This window comes from Drosophila subpulchrella, chromosome 2L (genome assembly GCF_014743375.2).
Source record: "Drosophila subpulchrella strain 33 F10 #4 breed RU33 chromosome 2L, RU_Dsub_v1.1 Primary Assembly, whole genome shotgun sequence".
Lineage (NCBI taxonomy): Eukaryota > Metazoa > Arthropoda > Insecta > Diptera > Drosophilidae > Drosophila > Drosophila subpulchrella.
The window spans coordinates 22219592-22244238 of NC_050610.1; the positions used below are offsets into that span (position 1 = coordinate 22219592).

General features: G+C 36.1%; 2 protein-coding genes across 2 annotated transcripts; both read right to left on the minus strand.

Moving 5' to 3' along the window:
- Positions 1–14179: 14179 nt before the first annotated feature.
- On the minus strand, positions 14180–15295 carry LOC119547214. The gene is made up of 2 exons (XM_037853964.1): positions 15190–15295; positions 14180–15067 (listed from the first exon to the last, which is right to left on the minus strand). Exons 1-2 carry the CDS (start codon positions 15250–15252, stop codon positions 14357–14359), a joined length of 774 nt encoding a protein of 257 aa, XP_037709892.1. The 5' UTR covers positions 15253–15295; the 3' UTR covers positions 14180–14356.
- Positions 15296–21729: 6434 nt separating this feature from the next.
- On the minus strand, positions 21730–23181 carry LOC119547728 (cilia- and flagella-associated protein 299). The gene is made up of 2 exons (XM_037854713.1): positions 22715–23181; positions 21730–22187 (listed from the first exon to the last, which is right to left on the minus strand). The coding sequence occupies exons 1-2, from the start codon at positions 23018–23020 to the stop codon at positions 21786–21788; spliced, it is 708 nt and encodes a 235-aa protein (XP_037710641.1). The 5' UTR covers positions 23021–23181; the 3' UTR covers positions 21730–21785.
- Positions 23182–24647: the final 1466 nt, after the last annotated feature.

A 24647-nucleotide genomic window follows, 5' to 3' on the forward strand; every position in this document is an offset into this window, starting at 1 on the left:
AGGTTTAGATGCTTATTATAATCTCCCAAATCATTTTCGGTTTACCCTAGGAGCTTTTATTCACTGGGTTATGGAAGGTTGAACAAAAATGTATGGAGTGTAAGAAAAATGTTTGGGCTAACTTTTAAAGGGGTTTTTATACTTTACTCAAAAAAAAAAATCATTTAAGCTTTATGGGTACAAACATTAAATCCTGACATTTCAAATGTTATAACTAAGTTTTAGGGCAAACTTAAAATCAGGTAAGTAAAATAGGTTTATCTTGGTGTAGGCCACCCATTGTGCGACCCACAATTAGCTTTAGTTCCACTCCAAGGCGAATCCCGAGCTCCAGGGCACTTGAGCAGTTTCCGGCAGATGCTCTAAGAAACCGTCCGGAATTGCAGGGCTTTTTGAATTGTTGCCAAAAACAATTTATGGCAGCACACTGTGTCGTTCCGAATTTTGCGCACAATTGAGAATTGTGCAATTGCATTTTGGCCGCAGGGGGCGTCGAGATAAGGGGGGAAATGGCTGTCCCAGCTGCCGCTTAAGTTTTGCATATTTATTCGATAACGAAATAAGCGGCAGTTAAATTGTAAATAAGGCCTGCAGCAGCTGGCACTGCCACAATAATTAAAAACAATACGCTAGGAAATTATGCTTAAAAGTTTAATGTGCGCCCGGCTGGCAGAAGTAGAAAAAGTCCTGCCAAAGGAAGGGGGGGGGGGGGGGGAGCGGAAGGAAGCGGCCCAAGACGAGACAACCAGACGCATAAATCTTCCAAGTGTTCACTTGGCTTCATTGCAACTGCTTGGCTCTGGTTTGCACTGGAAAAAAAGATCGTTTTCAATTTTTAAAAAAATTTGGTTTCAGTTTATTTCAAACTTTTTGATATATTTATGTATAGGAATTGGAATCTCATTGTACCCATTATTAAGCAAATTAAATTATTATTATTATTATTATAATAATATATGTAATCATAATAAATTGCATTTCCATTGATTTTCATTTTTTACTGTTTTTATTAATTTTAAGTATGGAAATATTACATTTTGCAGTTATAGTTAAGTTAAAGGTTTTAAACTTACATTTTAATATAGAATTCATTTAAATTAAATTGAACATTGTCTTAGGTAAATATGAATATGAAGATCTGGAGCTCGATATGCAAATATTTGTTCTATGTATAAAACTTGTATAAAAATAAAATGGTTATGTAATACCTACATTTTTTATTAAGTGTCTTAATATTTAATAATTTACATGTTTTAAAAAAGAAATCAAGTTAAAAGTATTGCGTTTAAATTTGCAATTATAACCATCTTTGTAAAAAATAGGAGGTAAAGTTTTCAAAAATCATTAGTTTACTTATATACTTAAATCATGAGTTTGCTAAAAACAAAGAAATTATTTAGTGATTACCAATTTAAACTATAAAAGTTTATGGTTTCCCTGCAGTTTATTAGTCACATATTTATTGTTAGTTTTTTACAAATTAATTTTTTAAAGTTATAATTAATTGTATATATAGAAGATTTATTTTTGTGTATCTTCTTTTTCTGGCGGAGTCTCGAGTGCATTTGCTAATGACAAAGTCAAACAGGCGACAATGGTTAGCGGAATGCCAGTGTCTCGTTTATTGTCCCGCAGCCTGAGACTTGAGTCCTGCGTCCTGAGTTCCTGAGTTCCGTGTCCCGTGTCCTGCGTCCTGCGTCCTTGAGTGGCCACAAGCTGCCGCTGGCGATTGTCGTGCAATGCGGCGGCAAGTGTTGAAAGCATGTTAATTGCTGGCCATAACACCGGCAACAACAATAACTATGCTACGGCTACAATTACAACTACAACTCCGGCGCCAGCTTGACAAACAAAATCGGGGGTTAAAATGAGGTAAAATGGGGGGAAGGGGGGTTCTACACCTTGTAGGCCTTTTGCTCCACTTTTGCGCCAAACATAAAAGCCAAAGCAGCTACATTTACATGTGCCCAGCGGAAGTGGCCCCACCCCATCATAATTTCCCCCAGTCTATTTTCCACACTCCCCATTTTCCACACCCATTTTCCCCACCCATTTTCCATTTTCCCCCCGCGTAACTAGGCCTGCCATCAAAGCTCTCGGAAGTATTTGTCGTGATATTTATCGCATAGGCCATTTCTCTTCGGGCCCTCAGCGGAAAATTGTGAAAATTTAATTGAAAATACAGGCGGACCATGCAAGTGGCCTCCGTTGTTGTTAAAAACAGCGGAACCAGGCAAATCATGGGGCAAAGTCTGTATCTCATCAAATATTAAATTATATTTTTTGCTTAACATTATTGATTTCGGTTTTTTGGCAACAGCTGGCACAAAGCATTGACAATAAAAGAATTGGAGATGGTATAATATAGCAATACAAATAAACATGCTCAATTTAAAAATGGGTCATGCCTGGCTTATATGAATATTGTTTTATTAATAAGCTTGTTGTGGCATTCAGTTGATATACAGAAACATAGAGAGAAGAATTTTCTTTGACTGTAATTCGATTTATTTGAATTATTTATAAAGCCCTAATCAAACGATTCAATGGGTTTTTAAATGTAATTTAAACTTTTTACAAAAGTAAAGCCACCTATTTGTAATCTGAGCAGTTTCTGTGGGTTTTTTAAAACCAATATTTTATTACCTCCTGTTTGGGACTTCAACTGAAATTAAATTTGTAGTAAAAAATTGAATTTTTAGTTTTTTCTAAAAGGTTTGTGGCCCTGTTTTTTGTGGGCTCTCTTGTTTATGGTCTCCTGCCGTGTTTATTTCATTTTCACCTTTTATTTTGTACTTTCGCGCCGCATCGCCACTCTCTTTGCTGTAAATTTTTTATAACCCAACTGGAGTTTCATTTGAAAATCACAGATGAAATGATGAATTCCCGGTTGGAAATGAAATCGAGCGGCAGTAGAGTCCATGAAAAAATCTACTAAAACCCCTGAAGCGTCCTGGTCGAAAACATTTAATATCAGCTTTAATGCATATAACTTTTTAATTAAAAAAGAAAAGTGAGCGAACATCGTAAAAATCTCAAGCCCATAATCCTTTTTAAGCGGCAGCAGAAGGGCAAATAAAATAAAAATCACGTACATTTCTGCATCCGCAAATTAATTTGTTTACTTAGGCTGCTGCTTTTGCTGATGAAAAAATTTGCTGACTGTTTCGGAAAAATATTGTTAAAACCATATTTTAAAAGAGTATTTTTTAGGGTTTTAAGCTTATACAAAAAGAGTTCTATAAACTTTAATATAAAGATAAACCATACCATAACTTAGTCTACAGTATATTAATTAAATATAATTTGTAAAAATTATAATACTAATTTAATTAATATTTGTTTAAATATAGTTGTTATACTATCAAAATGTATACTATAAAATTAACTAAAATCGTGTACCCTACCATTACTTTTTCTTAAGTATATTAAATTAATATAATAAATATAACAAAAGTTGGTAAAATTAATATTTGTTTAAAAATTCAAATTATCAATTGTTATTAAGCTATGAATATTGATACTTTCAAACATTTTGGTTTACAGAACATGGTTTAAATTCCTAACCTTTTTTCGTAGCATACTTTTTGGGGAGGTGTTTTTCGCCTTTAATGCTGAGGCTAAGCATAAAACCATTTACAAGCACTTAGTTTGCATATAACCTCAGCACAAATAGACGAGGGGGGGGGGGAGGGTTGCTGTAAGGGGGTAAGGGGTAAGGGGCAGACGCATTTGCATGTGAAATATGCATGAGTTACCATCCCCCGTCTGTCTGTCTGTGTGTGCAAATAAACATAAATGTAGGGAAAAAACGCTGAAATTGCAAATGACAAGTTTTGCACTAAGCAGCAGCGCAAATACACAGCGGACAGTGGGGCGAAAATGGGGAAAAGTGGAAAGTGGGATGAGAAATTGCAGGGGGCCTGTTACATTGACACACTTACTGCATGATGAAGCAAAATGAGTGACAAACTGACTGCGCGATGTTGTAAGCTGCTTATTAAGCAAAGCCAAGAAGAGGATTGCACCGCATGGCGACCCAAAAAAGCAGAAAACAGCGGTCTTAAAAAATATGTAGGTTTATATATTTAAGTGAGCCCTGCAAAAGCGGCCAACTTAAACTAAATAAATGGGTTACTTTCACTGGGGCCGCTCATTCGAGACCCAAATCAATGTCAACGAGTGCTCCCCTTTGGGAACCAACTTTTTCCCGAGAAAAAGGTTTGACAATGGCAAATTTTCTTTGTAACTAAAGAATATTAAAATTTTTTCAACGCTAATTTTGAAAAAAAAAAATGGTAATTGGTTTACCAAAGTTTTAAATAACCTAAGAAAGTATTCCAGGACTTAGATCTATTAAATTCCGTTCATAATAATAAAAAATATTAATAAGTAATATATATGAAATAAAAATTTTTTTACTTTGTTAATATATTTATTATAAAATTTAATTTATTAACCTTTTTTCCTGTGTAGCTCTTCGCCATCACGTGCCTTTTCGTGATGAAGTTGCCAGAGTTGTGAGCTGAAAAAACAGAAGTTGGGTTGAGTGCCTTTGGGACTGAGTTAAAAGCCGAAAAACTTGGCACACGCAAAAAGGTTTAGACGCACCGCTGAGATTTCTTTTGGCCAGGGAAAACAAAACTTTGAACATTGCTTCAATAAATAACAAAATGACATGCGAAAGAAACCATTAAGGAACCATTGAGCGATAGCCAAGGAAATTGTACAACTCTTTGGAGTTAATAAAAGTATATACAAAAATAAAATAAGAAATGAGTCTAACAATTAAATTATTTTAGATAACTTCATTCATTCATTTCTATTTCCTTTATTCGTAGAGTAAAAGTCGATCTAGCCATGTCAGTCTGTCTGCTACTTTAAAAGCTGCAAAGGATTAAGCATGCAGATTCTAGAGATTCCTGTGCAACGCACGTTAATTTTGGAAAAGTGCTACGCCCACTAACATTTAAGTTTCGCCCTGTAATATCAAAAGAGTCGTTTTCCTGCTTGCATATCTCTATCCCCCTTGCGTTCTCTCATGTTTTTAGTATAAACAATTTTTTTTTAATTTACAATAGAGAAATTTATAATCAAGTACTAAAATAAGGCTGTCAAAGCTTTTGGAAAAATGCACTAGAATTTTTACAAAGCCCTTTTATTAAGGGCAACTAAAAAACGAGAGCTCACTCGCTTTGCTCGCTGACATGAAAATGTGAGCCTTGTGTTCCATTAATTTGCCAACAACAATACCGAAAAGGGAAAAGAACATCGAAAGCAAGAGTTCACTGATTTTCATGAATGCCTGGAGCCATTCTGGTTGTTATCCTTAGCCAGGATGCTGTTGCTTTGACGGTTTTAACGAGCATCATTTTCTAAGCACTCTGAGAATATGACGCACGTTTGTTAATGCTGGCTGAAATATTACGCATACGCAGCGTTGAACGAGAGGAAGGATTTCTCGCGGCTTTTGAGCCTTTTCTAAATGGAAATCTTCTACCTTTAGAATTTATAGTATTTTTATAAATTTAAAAATATAGTACACATATATTCCAAATAAATTTAAGCAGCTCATTATAGATTCCTTATATAAAGTTCCATTATTTTTATATTTCGTTGCATATTCAGAAGGTTTTATGTAGCAAACTTTGTGTACTTTCGAAAGTGAACACCTTAATACTTTGCCCATTGCCTGAATGGGGGGAAAAAGTGCATTTTGACACTTCATGCGCTCCGTTGATCTCGAACCGAAAAAGTTAATGGAAATGCATTTTCGATGCGGGTCCGTGAGTACAAGGGATTTCAGCTCTATTTTCCAGGAGCCTGTCACTGCAACAAAAGGATTCGGCTTTCAGCCTCAAGTGTTCGATAGCTTTGTGCAGGTGAGTGCGCTATATAAAAGGAATAACTCACATTTGGTTTACTTTTTACCCTTTGGTTTATTCACCACCTGGGGATCCTACAACGTACTATACCTGGCTTTGTTTGCCGAGCTAATTGGTAGAACTCCAGCCCAAAATCGATTTCTGATATGCCCCAAAATCGTTTTGCATTCTTTTTTCATGCCTGCTATGGCCTTTGTAATATCTGCAGCTGCTGCATCTGGCAAATATTTATGCCGGACTTTGGTTGGGGTTTTGCATTTTGAATTTCGGCTTTTTTTGTTTCAGCCTTTGCCTGTTTGAGCACACATGGGCTTTCTGTGCTAGCCAAGGCCTCGAATTTAATTACAATTTTGGTTTATGCCCTTGTATCGGCATCAATGGCGCTGAAATTGGTAGCAAAGCATCGATGTTGCAATTAAATAGATTGAAAAAGTATAATTGGAATAGTATTAAAAGGTAAATTCAGTGATTCAAAACATACGGTTGATTAAGCTATTGAAAAAAATGATATATATACATAGGTGCCAAAGGGCCAAACTTTTAACTTTTTTAAACATATTTAAAAATAATTTAAATTGAATAGCTGCAAATGAAAATTCAGTATTTCTAGGATAGTTTTTGTTCTTACAAAAAAAGAAAGAGGATCAGTTTATAACATAATAATGCTTTATGCGTTTTACAATTTAAATAAAATCTTTTTTCTTAAATTTTAACAGCGAAATGTAGACAAAAAGATTTAATTATATCATATTATTATCAGATTATTATATTAATCATATCATATATGTTTTTACAAAAAAGAAAGAAAACCAATTTTGGTAAATGTAAATGCATAATAATGCTTTAAGCGTTTTAAAATTTAAATAAAATTCATTTTCTTAAATTTTAACAGCGCAAAGTAGAAAAAAAGATTTAATTATATCATATTAATACAATCCCCCCTTTTGCATTCGGTTAACTTTTGCTGTCTCCAGATCCTTGAGTTGGTAATCACACCTGGTAATTATATTAAGGCCTTAATTTCGCCCCCCGCTGCGAACAGGTGTGCTTAAGGAGTGGTGTTCTCGGCTTCGTAATGTTGCTGATGCCCATTAATTTCGTCTTATGGAATCTCATTCGCATTTAACTCTCTCTTTCTCTGCGGGGGGATTTTGTAAATGCCACGCCCCTGGGCGGTAAAATGTTATACATTAAATCCGTTTCTTTTTTATGTTGTGTTGTGCTTCAAAAGTCGTAAAACCGAGTTTTATGAATGCGATTAAGCGCGTGAACTGCAGAAGAGCATATTTCTCCTTCGCCCGGATTCGGACTGGATTCTCACCGCCTTCCATTTAACTGTCTCATTTTGCCGGCTTGGGTCGTCCTACTTTGCTTTTGTGCCCGGAATTTGTCATTTTTAATGACTGTGAAAAGAATGCGTTCGTAATTACATGGCAGAAACGAAAAACTTTCTGCGATGTATTTATGTGTGTGTGTGTGTGTGTGCGGGGGTCTGGCATTCCACTGTATCATAAATTATTTTACTTATTATACTCTTTTGGGTTATGAGATGGGGTTTCTGGGTTTTTTCGGCAGGGAGATAAGTAAACGGAAACCACAAAGAAGTACATTTTATGGGGAGTTTCGGTCGTGGTTTAAAGGGTTCTGGTTAAATCTGTATCTTTTTTGTAGAATGGTGGGTGCAACATTTTAAACTACTGATAGTACTTAGTTTTACAAAGAAAGTACTAAAGAATTAAAAGCAAAGAGCTAAAGTTATTATAATTTCCAATTGGATCCTTTAAAATTCCTTTTTACCTGCCGTTTCTGCCTTCACTTAAGTTTTGAGCATAACTAAGTTCTCTGAACGAACTTAAGATGGCCATCTTCCCATCCGCAAATTTCAGCCATTGTTACCCCACTTAAATCCCTTTCCCGCTTGGCTGCCGCCTTTCGTTTTCCTGCCTTTCATCCGCATCCTTGTAGGTGGCGATGTCTCTGCCTTTCTCTTCCTGTCTTCCTGCCCTTTCTTCTCAGCCCCCTGCGGTTCTTCGTCCTTTTTTTTTGTGCCATGACTGGCATCGCTTTCTTTTTATTTGCCGTTGCATTCGCACTTAAGTGATTTTGACACTTGTCCTACTTTCCATGCGTTGATTTTTTGTGTCAGCAGACCAAACGCCTCCCCTCGAAACTCTATAGAGGTATACTTCCTGACGAAGTTGTTCACCTTTCAATAATGCTCTGACAGACGGCGACGGAAGTGCCATGGAGTCTGGAGAAGAGTTGGAGTGTCCCAACTTTTTGCCACTACTCATTTTCACAATTTTCCAGCTTTTTTTTACACAGAAAAAATGGTATTTCATTGCTGTAAAAAATAGTTACTTAACTCAAAATCTCTGTGGAATTGAAATCCCTGTTAAAGGTTTCTAAAAGTGTGCACAGAAAAATAGTTCACCCTCTTAAAAAATTGTTACTTAACTCAAAATCTCTAGGGAATGGAAATCCCTGTTAAAGGTGTCTATAAGTATGCAAAGAAAAATTGTTCACCTTCTTTGGGAAGGAATCCATATATCTTTAGGATTTTAAATATATTGTTGCTTACTTTTAGATAGCTTTTAAAATGATCATAAAACCCTTGTTATTTTTTTCAAAACCTGGATTATAAGCCTAAACTTACTTATAAAGAGTATCTAAAAAGAAAATATTGTATTTAATTAGACGGAAAATCTGTAGGGTTTTAAAATTACTTTTAAAGGGGTCTAAAAGTATGCAGCAAGAAATATAACAAGTTCTATCGAATGGAATCCATTTATCTTTCGGATGTTAAATATATTGTTGCATACTTTGAGATACTTTTATAAACGATAATAAAAAATACAATTACAACACTATAAATATTTCTTAAATTCAATTTAAATTAATTAAAGGAATTCTGTTAATAATCTAATATATTTGCAAGCCAGGCTGAATTTTTTTCCAGTGCAGCTCATTCCTGTTCGCCCCTTGTATTCGCCTTCGTTAGTTGTAGTTGTAGTTGCAGTGGCAGTTGTTGTGGTTCCAGTTGTCATCATTCCGTTCATAATACTCAACGTCATCAGCGTCTTTTGGCTTTGCTCTGCGATGATGGGCGACAGGCAACTGAAGTGCACTTTTGCGGATTTGCCTGATGATTTGTCGCTGTGTGGGTCTCCCATTCCCTGTCCCTATCACTTTTTCACTACCCGTCCTTTTCTGAGCATCTCCAACTGGCTTTCTGACTGCCTGTCAGCCTGCTCTCCTGTCTCCTATCTCCCGACTCTTGGCCCGTTTGTCTTAGTCCCACTTCACATGCACATCGTTGGTTTTCCGGCTGAAAGTTCGCTTTTTGGCTTTAACTTGACTTTACCGGGGGCTTCTACGTGGGGGTTACTGTACGGTAAAGCTTGCACTTTGGTCTCACCGATTTGTATGTCTACAAAATGGAAAAAGAATATTTGCTTCTATAACTATACCCGCATCTGAGGTCCTTCTGCAATTTCTTTTATTTTTAACAGATTGTTAAATAGAATTAAACTCAATATTTATTTTAAAAACTCTAGTGATTTTAAGTATCTTATGAAGAAAACCAAGAAGTACTGCATACTTGTAGGCTGTTATTAAAGAGTTTTGGATTTGCTTAATCTCCGTTTAAGTCCTAATCTTTAACGACTTTAAATAGGTATGTGCTTATATTATATACCCGCATTGGAGGTCCTTCTACAATTTCTGGTAATTTTAATAGGGCTTAAGTAGAACTCTATTGAGTATTTTTAAAATAAATTCTGTATTGATTTGAAGTTACTCATGAAGTTAACCAAGAACTTCCTCATACTACTAGGCTGTTACTTAATTCTTTTTAAATTCGTTAAGTCCCCGATACGTCTTTATCCTTTTTAACTTCATACCTCTAAATTACTTTTATTAGATATCTGCCACAATTTAAAAAGTTTGTACCGGAAATTAATGACATCTCCTAAACTTATTAGTTGCAATGTCTTTTACGCTTTCCCACACAAAGTAATAGCAAAACTTGCGGAGATTAAATCATTTCCTGTCCTAACTCATCCTCACATAACATAGACGAGCTAAAACTTTTCATCGCCCAAAGTTTTGAGAAGAATTTCGTCTCCCTTTACTTTTGGGTTTACTTTTTTTCCCCGCCCGCTGTCAAGATATATGTATTTTACAGCTCTCAAAGACACACTGGCACACACAGACACACGTTGGCATTAAAAACTAATTTTATTTCTAATTAATTTTGACGTCTCGTCGTTTGCGGTTAAATATTCGGGCACGCGAGCAGAGGCTTTTGTGCGATTGTGCTGGGGGTTGTGGGGCAAAGTCATTAAAAAAGTTGCCAAAAGACTGGCTGAGCACAACTTTCGGCACGTTCGAAGGAGGAAGTGGGCGGTGGGCGGTGACTTGTATCTGATGAGGCTCGGCTGGCTCCTTGTGTATTTAGTTGTCAGCCCCAGCTTCCTCGGCGGTGGTGCACATTTTAAATGCCTCAAATGAAATTAACAAAGAAAAAGCCGTAAAATGTCACCACAGCAGGTGTGTACACACATCGTATATCTGCCACAGACAGCGACCATATAGGGGGAGCATACCATACCATAGGAGTGTATATATGGCATTGTGTGATGGGCGGTTCAGTGTCAGTGCCAAGGAAACGGCATTATCCCAAGGCATTGGGGCTTTTGATTTAAATTTAAATGAAGTTGGCTTTTCCAAGATGTGTGGCTGAAGGAATGGGGATGAAAACCAGAAAGGTGCTTACATTTTGGTCTGCTGATGTCCCAAGAAACCAGAGTCTTTGGGTGATGTTTTGATATGTTCAATTACTTTTGCTACCTTGAAAACTTCCTTACTTTAAATTTGGATATGTATGTTACAAAAACTGTATTTTTTCTACCTATTCAATAAATATATTAAACGACTATTCATGATTTATATGGGAATGTACATGCATTATTTTCTAGTTGTTTGAAACTATATAGACTTTGTTGAAGGAGTTCAACGTTAATTAGTTTCATTAAATTATTAAATATGAAAGGGGATATAACCTTTTAAGCTGAAATGCAATATATTTGGATGGTGAACTTAAACAATGAGGCATCAATCACAGCTTACAGTAGACCGCCCCTTAAAACTCTCATCTTTTGAATGGGTTTATTATCGTGACTTTCGTCTGCATCCCAGAGTAAGCCATATTTCGCAGCTCTTTCAGCTAACCGATCATTGTGCCGTCCATTGTGCCCACTGCGGCGTATACGCAATATATTTTCGGGTTTTATTTTGGCCCTGGTCATATACGAAAATGTATGCAAATAGTGTGGGTATATGGCTGCGGCACGCCCTCCGCCTCCACCATTCCGCTGCCCTCGAATTGTAAACAATATTGTCAACAAAATGCCCGCAAAAACACACACCCTGCACATAAAACACTATATGCCACCATTCACATATATATATTTTTCGTATATACAGACGGGCAAACAAAAGTTGCAGTTGTGCGATGTTCGTTTTATTTGGCTTTGCCCAAAGGTTTAGCAATGGCTAGGGAATTTTTGATATGAGCCGCCGAACAGGAAGTAAAAAGAAGACCTTTTTATGGGAGTATATATGTATAGACCTTGGAGGTACCTCATAACTCATCTTGAAATATTTTATTTGAATTTTAAGGAGTTAAAGAACTCATAAAACATTCCAAGGAGAATACAGATTCTTTTCGGCTTCTAGTCCGATTTTTTCTAACTTCTTGGGGGCAAAAGTATACTTTATATTGAAAGGATAGGCAATTTTGATGTTAAAAAGTATGTCTCAAATATTTTAAAAGGGTTTTACAATATTTTTAAATAATCATTTTGAGAAAATACATTATGTAGCCAAAGAAGCAGTAATTTCCACACATCATTGACCTTTATTTATGACATTAATTAAATTGCTGTTCATTTCAACAAAAAGCCCGATGCAATCTGTATCTGATTGTGCACTGCCATTGTGCCCGTGACACCTGAGTGTACTTTTGACCTCTATACTATACCCAGGGTGTCAAAAACAAAGCGTCGTTGGCGATAATAAAACCCTAGGTCATTTGCTAAAGCGCTTAGTGTCAAAGTTTATTTGTTCAACGCGTGTATGTTTGTGCGCCTATATGGTCTGTCCTGCAGGCCCTTTTATGGCTTTATTAAAACTAATAAACAATGGCGGCGACCAACACCTTTTGGCCAGCTCTGTTTTTCCGAGCTCCATCGATTTTGTGGCCCGGACGGAAATCGGCTTTCACTTTTGGTTTTTCCTTTCCAACCATATTCATCCATTTCCAGCCGATTGTCGTAGTTAATGTCTCCGCAGTGGCCGCTTTTTTGCGCAATTAACGCGGGTAATCCCATGGTCCGGCTCGGTTTAAATGCATTTATTTACTTAAACCGTGTAAACAATTGATCAATGCGCTGCCGTCGCATTTTGTGAGTGAATAAACACACACTCACACACCGTCGGCCGCCTGAAATATTCAATTAAAAGTTGTTAAACGAAACAATTACAGTGCGAGCAACAAAAGCGCATGTCCACGTCTCCGCATATTGAGTGCAAATGGAACAATGTCAACAGTGGCGGTGCATTTTTCCCTTAAAAGACCTCCCATCGGGAGTTTCGACACCACAAACCACGGGGGAGTGCATCCGCCGCACAGTAAAAACCACATTTGAGAAAACCATATGTTATTTTTATCCTGTTCCGACGAGTTTTGAGCTTGATAGGTGCCCTTTGCAAAGTCCTAAATACCTTGCATGTTTCAAAATTTTTAAAATATTATTTATTTTTACAAACGAACATACTTAAAAATAAAGTAAGATAATTTTTAGCCTAATAGATGGACTTTTTTAATGGCCTTAACATGGATTAAGCCAAATACCAAATTGATGCAACACAAGTATTAAATAATAATAATAATTTAAAAAAAAAAACAAATTCGTAATTCTTTTAAGTAAATAGATAGTAAATTATTGGGTCGATGGTTAAGATAGTTTGTTGGCTTTCATATCAAGTTATGGTCTTTTAAAATACAAATTTTGCTATTATGTCATTTGTAGGATTTCGTGTTGTAGTATGACATTTTTCTTCCAAATACATAAGTATTGACTGATATTAACCGACATTTTCATATTTTCATTTCATTGCTAAAATGGCGTTTTTCATATTCATATTCGAGAAGTCACTGAAGACCGCCAACTCTGTGCAGCATATCGATTATCTCATTTTTTCTGAATTACGAAAAACTATATACACTGGTCGGCATATGTATTTTGACAAAACAAAAGTTAAGTATACTCATAACTTGAATTTACTTCTTGCAAATTAAAGGCATCAATGGAAAGGTAATTTCAATGCCGTTTGAATGATACAATACATTTCTTAACCCATTCAGTATTTATTGAAAAGAACGATTTTGTGTAAATCAAATTTTAAATTTTTTTTAAAACTTTTTTCCTTGACTTGAAAACTTAAATTTTTTGATGCAAAAAGTTTCTTCAAACAAAAATAATAGTAACTGCAAAAAAAATTTTTTAAAAATCATTTTGCTTATATTTTTTATGATTTTTTGAAAATGCTTAAAAACATGCATTTGAGCCATATTTTTCTCCTTTTCATACAAATTTTTACCGACATTGTCACCTTCAAAAAATCATAAAAAATATAAGCAAAATGATTTTTAAAAAATTTTTTTTGCAGTTACTATTATTTTTGTTTGAAGAAACTTTTTGCATCAAAAAATTTAAGTTTTCAAGTCGAGGAAAAAAGTTTAAAAGTAGATGTTTACACAAATTCGTCCTTTTCAATAAGTACTGAATAGGTTCAGAAATGTATTGTATCATTCAAACGGCATTGAAATTACATTTCCATTGATGCCAAAGTTTACAAGAAGTAAGTTCAAATTATGAGTATATTTAACTTTTGTTTTGTCAAAATACTTATGCCGACCACTGTATAAACCGCTCAAAACTTGATGAAATTTGATTATACTGGAGTCTGAATAAAATAATTTTCTACTTATTGCACAGAGATAAGCTTCCCCAAAAACAAAACAAAAACGTTGTCGATTATATTAAAACGGTCTGCAGATGATAATGGAGATGATCAATTAAAACATGCTGATATTGCGGGGATTGGGTCGACAAAGCAGAAATGTCTCAACGTCTGAAAAAATGTCAAATAAGCAAGGAAAGAAAAGCGAGATTTATGATTGTTAAACATTTATTGATATATCAAGCAAAAATATGTATTACTTTTCAAGCTAAAAATTGTTATTTTCTTTGTATACATGTTATATTGAATTATTTTTTTTATAAAATTTTCTCAAAACTGCAGTACACTGTGTTGTGTTTCGTGATGTGTTCGCTTTTCAATCAAGGAGTCTGGGGGAAATTCGGTTACGGTTACGGTTACGGTTTTGGTTCGAACCTTGCTTCCTAGCCTAAATGGCTATTATTTTTGTCATGCTTAGCCACGTCCCTTCCCTTGCTACTCATATTACATGTCCATTTATTGGCGTCTCGCCGACAGTCATACTTAAATGAACGGCGAAGAGCCTCGTTCGTAAGTTGACATTTACTGTTTTCACGTGGATCTGGCTTGAAATCTTGGTTAAACCTACTTTTTTGATGTATTAAAAACACTGTGCCAAGATATGGGTCGATTGGCGTTCCTGGGTTGCGTTCCCTAAAACGTCTGACTTGAGCACAGACGCTCATGGCAATCACTTCCCTGTCCATTTTTGCCGCTTGCGTATCAGAGGCGATATTATTATCGTTAAAATAAGCAACGTGTTTCTGAAGAAAAGAGTCATTCGGACAGTTTTGGTTTTTTCTATAATGTATAATCCTTCTTAAAGTTCCTTGAAAGTCATCTTGTTTACAATCGTATTTAATGGTAAGTTGAATGGCTTCTGTCCGGGCTAAATTCAGATAATTATATTGGTCTCGTACAAGTTCAAAGTCGCATGTTTGTTCCAAATCACACGCCATCTTTGGCCAATACCATGCTTTTTCGTTCCTGTTACCATTATGAAATAAAGTACCCTTTCTAACCACGATGTGAAATCCTCGACTACACTGTAGTGTGCCATTTGATGGGTAATTGGGCATTGCCGGTAAGTTGAGATTAAGTTCTATTGCATAGGTCTATACAAAAAAAAAAAGAATGAAACTTTGTAAAATAAAATACAAAAAAGTTTAAAGCTAGAGAGCAAAACTGAACATCACAAAAATACGTGAAAATAAATATAGACGTAATTTCAACTTACTACATTTTTCAACAAGGACAACACAAGGACTGAGCCCAAAACTATTGAAGTAATTGCTTTCATCTTAGCTGTAGCGACGAAGAATAACAACTGATTTGTGATTGCTCATAACAAGGCTTTTTGTATGAAATTCATCGTCAAAATATAAAGTCTAGCAGCGATAATGGATGTGCGATCTCATTGGTTGGAATCTCATGATGGTGATTTCTACGAGTCTACTACATCTGTTTTTAAAGCTAAGTTGTTGGCCGGATATGGATTATGGACCTTTTGTGATGGAATTTGACTTTGATGACCTTAAATGTCAATACGAGTGATTCCGTGAATGTACATTTCCGCGAATTCGATTTTGAAAGTTCGGGTTATCATTTGAACAGTACTTGGAATTTTGACCTTTGCAAGTATTTTTTGCTCATCTTTATTTTTACTTTTTTGTATATTGCTCGAAAGCATCCGCTAAAATTGGGTTTTTTGATAATCGCTGATAACAAACATGCGCTGAAATCAATTTTCTGTTGTTAATGACTCAAGAACAACACGCACTTAAATCAGTTTTCTGCTTATCACTTAATGTTTAATCACCTATTCGAAAACAACATCTACTAAATTCAATAAATATTCAGTTCAATTAAAATTTTATTAAATATATATATATAAATGATTTTGCCAGTCAAAATAAAAATAATATTTACTCGTCAGTGTATTAAAATACAACGACAATTGATTATACTCCTTATCAAGTTGCCTGCTATACAACTAATAGAACAATGTTTAATTATTTATATTTTTTTAATATTATTAAAGTGCGGATATACCTAAGAAAAACCTACTTACATTGAAAATGAGGACTTAGATGTAATTTTCCTAAATAGGGAAGACACTGCGATGCGTTCCGAATTTAGGTCCAAATTACTGGCTTGGAAACTTTCAAAAGTGAGAAATTTCAATAGATGTCATTCAAAACAAACAGTTTTATGAGTTTTTTGCAGAGTCGTTACATCTGGTTTTAAATCATTCAAGACAATAACACAGTCACACCCTATTTCTATGTCAACTCTAACCAATGTATCAAAATGTACCAAGGTAATTTTAAATTTTGGTAAATGATTAAGAGTACAACTAGATGATGGTATATTTTGTGTAGCTTACTGTTTATTTTATTTTACTTTACTATTTTATTTTAGTTTGTCGTTTCTGTTTGTTTTCTTTATAGGTGAAAATCATTTATATAGTATCAGAAAGTTATTATGATCCCGGTACGGGATTATATATATTTCTTTTTGGCGAAAAGAAGGAAGGAGAAGCAACCCGGGAGGTATACTTTATATTAGGCTTCATACCCACCATAGGAAAAATAAATAAATTGGCGTCGGAGAATTGATCGTGAATAAGATATCCAATATTTAAGAAATAAGCTCACTAATAAACCAATTTCAGTGAAAAGAGGTATGAATGAATATATAACCCATGGATTTCCATTTTTATTCCTGGGTATTTTACCGACAGTTTTATTCGCTGTCCGAGGTGTGACGGACTTAATTGTTCCGCAAAGTGAGTTATTTCTGAAAACCGTGGAAAATTTACTGCCATTGATTCGGTTTTGTTTACTTTTGTTACTGCAGTAACTCCGCTATGGTTGCTGCCACTGCGGTCTGTTTGGCAATTCGTAAGTTGGCTTTAATTTGATTGTCTGCGATAGAAGTTAACAAATGAAAAAATTAATTAACACCCAGGGGAGGGCATTCAAGCGGAAAATGCACAGAATCAACAATAAAGTTGATACATTCCACTGGGAGTTGTACGAAAATGACAGTAATTGTGGTTTCAAAAATGGCTTGAACTTTCGGCACAAAATGCAAGGCAATATTTTGTTGGTTCTGCGGCTCTTTCGGGCTTTTCATGGCTTTTGCCGGCTTCATTAGCTATTCCAAAGTTGGCTGTATATCAGGCGAAAGATTCATCTTAATATCCGCCGTCTTTTCGGGACTCAAGGCTCTAGGCGCCCAGGATGCACTCTTCGGCGTGGCCATAATGTTTGCTGTGCAACCACCAATGAACCTCCCTCGAAAAACCTCTTCATCTTCCTTTTTTTTTTTTGGGGCACAAACTTATGCCGCACATTATGAGAATGCCGTTGAGCGTCCTCGCCGGCACATAAATTAATGAAAATTTATTTATGCCCCGAAAAGTGTAGAGCAAACAGTGCTTCGAGGACCCAGAGGAGGTTGGGAGGGTTTTAAGTTTCCAGTGCATTAAGCAATGAAGACTGTGCCACCAAAGGTTGCATACACATATATCACTCGGGGAAAATGTGTTCAGCACTGCTATGAGCAACTGTCATGCAACGAGGCAACTGTGGGGCAGGAATTCCAACTAAAAAATCAATTTGTTAAGCTTCAAATGGGAATTTTTCGTCCACTTCGCCCACCCCCCTAAGATAATATGCTTTTGTGTCGGGTGAAAAATATTTGCCAGGATAACAAGCAAGGTGTTCCGTGTCGTATCCTTTCTTATTTTCGTTGAACAAAATGACTTTTCGTGCTGCTTGCCAAATGGTCAACATTACATTTCCTATCTCTCCCGCTCTTCTTCATTCTTTTGCATGCAGTTTCCGTTTCCGTTTGGCTTAGTTGCCTGTCCTGTCCTGTCGCCATCGCCTTTGGCCCACCCCCCAACCCGCTGGCTCCATTTTGCATGTTGTCACGCTCTTCGTGTCCTGCACTCCAAAATGCACTTATCATGCTGGGGGTTCTGGCTGGGGAGTTTGTTCACTTTACTGCCGCAGTTTGTAGATGTTTTGTCGAAAATGTCAACAAAATCCAGGCATTAATACCATATTTAGAAGGAAGCCTGTAAGCCCTGACGTATTCTGTTTTCCTTTTTATGTCCTTTCTGCCACATCATCAATTACACATTTTACAACTGCTCTGTGTGTTTTTCCAACTCCCATGGGATATCATAGGACACACAGAAAAACTTGTATGTAAAACTTAACAATTTAATTATTAAATGTTTCCAATTCATCGAATGGTTAAATAGTAACCAAAGCAACATTAAATTACTCTTCACTATTTTTAATATTAGTTAGCTTTTTATTACAATTATGTTATGTTATATCCATGGAATTTTTTTGTGTGTAGGATCGCATTGGATCCCACAGGAGGTCACTGGCAAAACAGACATAAATCAAACATTTCCCACGTTGCGAAACAATTTCCGACTCAAGACTCTTCCTCTTTTCATGTCTATCTTTTGGGTGAGTTTTATTTATGGCATCCGCCAAAACACATACAGGCAGACAGACATTTGATAAATGTATAGACAATATGACTTCAGTTAGAAAATTCACAATTGCTTTTAACTTGATACGTGCTGGTAATTGTTGTTGCTGCTTTGGCGCATTGTATTGCATTTTGATTTGTGGTTTATAAGCTTTTGTTTGGCCCATAAATTTGCCTTGTTTGGCATGCCATTCTTGCTGCTGGCAAGTTTTGCCAATTGAATCAGAACTTTAAAGCGAAGTTGCACAGTTGCTGGCGAGTGCTTACATGTCGTATGGGTAATATTTTCCAAAAGCACTCTTTACAACTCTTATTGAATGTTATACTATTATATTTGATGATTTTTAAAAAGAATTTTGTATTCTTTTATATATATATATTATATTATGGAAATATTTGGAGCTATAATTTGTTTTACTTTAGTATCAACAAAATATAGAGCTACATTTTCCTAAATATGGACTAGGTTCTCTTACTATTTATTTTATTATCTTGTTTCAGTTTTAAGAATTTAAATGAAAACTTCACCTTTTTTATAAAATTTAACAATTGCTTGTTAATGCTTACATGTAGAATGGGTAATATTTTTAAAAGGCATTCCTAAGATATATTTTTTTATTGTAACTTCATTTTATTTTATGATTTTTCTAGAAGAATTTTATACCTTTTGGTAGCCCAATTATGGATTTATTTTATTTCGAGTTCAACGGTGTATGGCATTCCTTATTCTAATATTATTTCGCCCAATGGTGGTCAAAATTCCTATTTTTTTGGCTGAAATATAACATTTTTAATGTCTGACAAATATTTGCTTTTTATTATGTGTGCTGTGTGCTTATTTTATTATTGCTTGAACATTTATTCTGAATTTATCTGTTTGCTTCACCTTTTTAAGAAACTTTCTCTGCTTTAATTTAGCAAAAGTTTGTGCCACGTTTTTCACAAACTTTTTGCTTTCTTTATTATGACGGGAAAAATACCGCGAAAAGCAACTGGCGGCAGACAGAAAGTGGAACAAAAATTTCATTTGCTGCGCAACATTTCATTTAATTAATTTAATTCATTCCTTCATTATTTTCATTATTGGTCACATTTTATGATTGTTGTTTTGGCTAGGACTGCGGGACTCTTTCAAAGGACCTTTTGGCATTTGCGGCATGCAGCTTAATTTAATATGCCTTTCACTCAGCCCCCAGTTTATTTTCGCAACTTCCGGCACGATGATGTTTTCTTTACGGCGGCATTTTATGTATTTATTTTCGGGGACTGAAAGGGTTTTGCTCGTGCACGACACGTAACTCCGCCAGATGTCCAATCTTGAGTGCCTAAATTATTTATTAGGCATCTTTTGCGACAGCTTACGACCTTATGAAATATTATATTCTTTGTGTCGAGGCAGCAATAACAAATGAAACATATGGCCCGGCAGGCGTCCTTTTGGGTGGGTCAGCTCATAAATTATTTGTGGGCTTGTGTGACCCACAGGTCAGGCATAAATCCAATCAAATTGACAGCAAGTCAACACAGACAGGATCTACATATTCATTAGGCACTCTGAAATAAGTATCTAATATTTATTTTCGCCAGATAATGAGTATTTTTAAATTATGTACCAAAATAACCTAGTTGGGAAAATTATTTCTACTCAATAGTATGTATATTTGCATTTCCCATTATAAGTGAATCTGAAGATATCCTTCCTTCCTTGATACTCTCTTGGCTATTTGGCACTGCACACTTTCATTTAAATAACCATGAGCTTTCTGACATCAATTCCACAGGCATTTAAATTATTCATTTGCATTATTGTTTGCCATTTGGCCAATTAAATTGGCCACAAGCAGACTTTATATTTATTCATAATTTATACATTGGATTTCGAAATATCAAATGAAAACCACTTGACTATTTTGGTCGATAGGCCAAATTATTTACGACTGATTGGCTGGCTCTGAGCTCAATGTTCGTCAATAAAATTTGTCAAAACACACCGAAAAACACGGTGAAGAAAATCTAATAAATTTTCCATGCTTTTCATCTGTAAATTTGTCGTTTTCCTCTTTTCGTTAATCAAAATGTATGGGCCAGAGGAGAAAAGCGACGGCATTTGGTCTTGAAAATGCAGTCTGGCAGTAAATTGCTGGTTTATATCGTATGAAATTTATTTAGCCCGTAAAATGCAATCTCAATTCCAGCCGAAGGGAATTTCTATCCTTCTGTTTGTGAATGTTTTTGGGGGCAACAAATTTGCCATATCTTAATGGAGAACAAAGACACATAGACCCAAGTTACTTGGGCACTTGGTTACTGAACGGAATGGAACCGAACCGAAAGAGTGGCTCTGCTCTGTGGACTTGACTACGGGAAAGCCGAGCAAATATTTATTTGGACTCTCGTGCCAGTGGGCTGAATATTAGTTATCCTGGGCTACGAGCCCAGGACACTCCATTTGCACCTGCGAACTCACCTGCAAAGACAAATGCAGCTGAGGCTGCAGCTCTTGATGTTTGTTTTAATTGAATTGTTTCTGGGCGTATTTAAGCCAAGGCTCAGTGGAGAGTGCAGGTTATAAATTAACAGCTAATTGTATATGCAAATTAAATTGCAGTGCCATTGCAGTTGGCATTTAAATCATAATTTAACACACATTCATTATTTATTTAGTTTTGCTCTCGCAACTGCACAGGTAACTTAGCAACAACGGACATTAAGAGTGAAAAGTCCATAGAGGTTATTAAAGTATATACATTGCATACAAGCCTACTCTTAATTAACTGACAATTCCTATTTGACTAAATAAAAACAACTTTAAATTGCTATTTACCCTGGCAAAAGCAAACTATCCGAGAGTCTGCTTGCACTCTTAAGTAAATCTTGGCCAAGTTAATTTGCATGAATGGCAGGGCCAATTAAATATACACACAGTTAGCTAAATTAACAAAGCGTCATAAGCTGACCGACACAAAGCATTTGGCAAACACTGGCAAATGGGCAAACAAAAGCAACATATTGGCCAAGTGGGGGCCTTCAGTTAATAGATTTATGCAATTGAAGTCCTCCGACTGCGATAAACTCAACAAAATGGCATAAAGCTCGGGTAATTTCCGGCTCCCTGATGGATGGAGGACTTGCCGGGCGGAAGGACCTCGAAATGTCCATCAAGTACTGCGGCCACGTCAGACCAGAATTGATAAGATATGAAAAGCAATTTACGTAAACTGTCAACAACAAACGCGCCCTCGAGGACAATATTCTCATTTTATTTTATTTTCCATTTATACCCGATTACGTATTATTGACATTTTAAAGCCCTCGCTAATTAATGCGCCTGATTATGTGGTCAAAGAATATGACATATCCATAAGTGGGCGAGAAATACGTTTCGCGGCTTACATTTTTTGTGTATTCGCAATCGCAGGTGGCATTTACGCAGAACATTTTGTGATCGCCCACATGGATTATCAACAGGCTGTGGGCCCTTTTGTTTGCCACCCTGAAGTTATCACTGTTCTTGTAGGACACTCGGTTCTGGTACCAATCAAAGTAGCTCAGGTGGTTCCGCGATGGCCTTAACTTCTTCCGGCCCTCAAAAATGCCACGCCAGTCCACATAATCCGGTGAGCTTTGGCATCGCGACTCCCGAAGACTCTGCTCCAGGTCGAGGAAGCTGGAGATCTCCAGACCCTTCTTCGAGCGCATCACCAGGTAGACAATGGTCTAAGGGGTTAAATAGGTAAATATTCATGAAAAATCGAAATTAATTGTACAACAGTTAAACTTTCGCAATTAGAACTTCCATAGCTCAAAGATCCTATAAATCGAATTAGCTTTTTGGCCATGGATGGTATAAAATGACTTGTATAACTCAACTTTTTGGAGGCGGATAGTGGTTCCAGTTAAGGAATTTCGAGTGTATTCTATTTTTTTTCAAGGTTAATAAATTAATCTATAGAAGGCGCATAAACAAGTACAAGATATTCGTTATGTCTAGAGAACGCATTTCCATACTACATTGCTTTGGACTGCTAATTAAGGCCTTATGAAACTTTCTTGAATTGTGACTAACTGAGTGTATCTCTTTTTAAAAGTTTTGACAACCTACAAATTATTAAATTTCTAACCTTATAAAATGTTAATTTGTAGCCCCTTATTTTCTTCAAAATGTCAAGTCAAAAATCAAATGTCATACTGCCTTTATTTTAAAATTTTACCCATTTATTAATGACACTTTAATTTTGCCTTACCGACATTTGTTTCTCAACCAGTTTCTTCTCCCGAATGGCAAACTGCTTGAGGACTTCGTCGTTGTTGTTCAAATAGTCGCCGAAAAGTTGGGATCCACATATTCCCCGTGGTCTCAGCAGGATTAACTCCTTGGCCTTTCGCTGGTGGAATTGTTCGCGAGTAAGCAGGCTGCCCAGGCAGCTTTTTCCGCAGGCATTCTGGATCAACTTCCTCTGGACCTTTTTACTGCCCAAGTAGCGAATGTCCTTTATGGTTATGAAGCTATCCACATAATCCTCGTACTTGTTAAAGTTTATCAGACTCATTGGGGAAAACACAAAAAACGAATTATCTTAAAGATGGTTGCTAATTGAATTACTTTTTAACTCGAACAACAAGTAATTCAAACCAAAAAGCGGCTGAAAAGGCAGCCAAATTGTGATTTTGTGTCAATGGCCTTAGTGTAAATCAAAATGTATAATATTTTGAACAAGTTCGAGGAAAATACACTTCTGACAACTGACAACAAACTGGCAACTTTGCCTCAAAAGGGAAAACTTTTGCTTGGCTTTTAGGGGGCAGAGTTGTTCCCGTTTTAAATTTCGAAAGGAAATTACCAAAATATACCAGAATTAAAATGAAAATGAAAAAAAATTATTGCAATATTAAGAACTGAGGGCAAAAGTACTCCAAAGTTCACAATCTTAATTGAAAAACTTGTGGGTGGCTGATAACCGGAATGGGCTTGAACAATTTGTAGCCGCTTTAATTTCATGTGCTGCACAAATAATTAAACATTGCCCACATAGAGTTCCCTTGCTAGAACTCGCAGCTCTGTTCGTGTGGCAAATTTAATAAATGGAAAAAGTTTCACAATGCCCAAGCTCCGACTTTGCCCTTGTCCCTGTTCGTTCAGAACTGTGAGTATTTTCAATTACACTTTCCTATGTGCCACGCCTCCTTAAAACCTCCACGCCCTCGCCCACACACACACACACACACCGCACCGTCAGGGGCATTTCGCATATTAAACTAATTACTTCATCAACATTTTAAACTGCCAGCCAAAAGGGAAATTTGCATTTTCAGCCTGTGCGTATGCAACGCTCTTTGTCCTTTTCCGCTTGATATCCTGTTGAGCGCAGACTGTCGTGGATTAGCAGGCTAACGAGTGACACCTAGTGTCGGGTAATACGCTCTATAAGTCCTGAGGTGGTGCACGCTATGCGACTATAGATCAGCTTAGCACATAAACTGAAAACCGTTTATGAACTTTCAAAAGGTACATATGTCAGGTCAACAAACGATTATAAAAGGTTATTTACTTACAGTTGTAGAGGTAACAAAGGAATGGGAAAAGCCTTAGCAGTGACTAATGATTTGAAATAATTTAAATGGGTGCCTAAAAGCATGCAATGAAATTAAGAATTTTCGTTCGGTTATAAAATTTATTGTTGCATACTTTTAGACACCTTTATAAGTAATTTTAAAACAGTCAAAAGAATTGAAGTAAATATTAAATATTCAAATATTTAACGTGTTCTTAAATAAACATACATTATTAATTTATACATTGCATAATTTATTGCATTGTATATTAATAAATCTGTCAATTATAGCCCCAACTTTAAACAATTACTCAAATCTTAAGAGTCGCTAATCAGCCAGTTATATAGCAAATAGGGTGCGGAAAATGTCCTGCATATCCTGGCAGTATTCCAACTTGCTTTTCAATTTCCACACACAATACGCAGCTAGATTTTCCGTTTTCCCTGGGTGTGGAGGTGTGTGTCTGTGTGAATTTACGCTATTTAGACACGCTTTCCCAGTGTTTGCAGTTGTTGCTGCCGTCGCAGCAGCAATTAACATGCAGCCGCTGCCGACACTTGGAGCTTGGAGCCCACTTGCCCTCCCAGAATTTTCCTGTGGATTTTCCCCAAGCCTTCTGACAAT

Bases quoted from the DNA above. Each gene is read 5' to 3' on its own strand.
- LOC119547214 (XM_037853964.1), bottom strand. From the start codon at position 15,252: ATGAAAGCAATTACTTCAATAGTTTTGGGCTCAGTCCTTGTGTTGTCC. The intron at 15,068-15,189 runs GTAAGTTGAAAT...TTTTTTGTATAG, and splicing joins TGTCCTTGTTGAAAAATGTA to ACCTATGCAATAGAACTTAA.
- LOC119547728 (XM_037854713.1), bottom strand. From the start codon at position 23,020: ATGAGTCTGATAAACTTTAACAAGTACGAGGATTATGTGGATAGCTTC. The intron at 22,188-22,714 runs GTAAGGCAAAAT...TTAACCCCTTAG, and splicing joins TGGTTGAGAAACAAATGTCG to ACCATTGTCTACCTGGTGAT.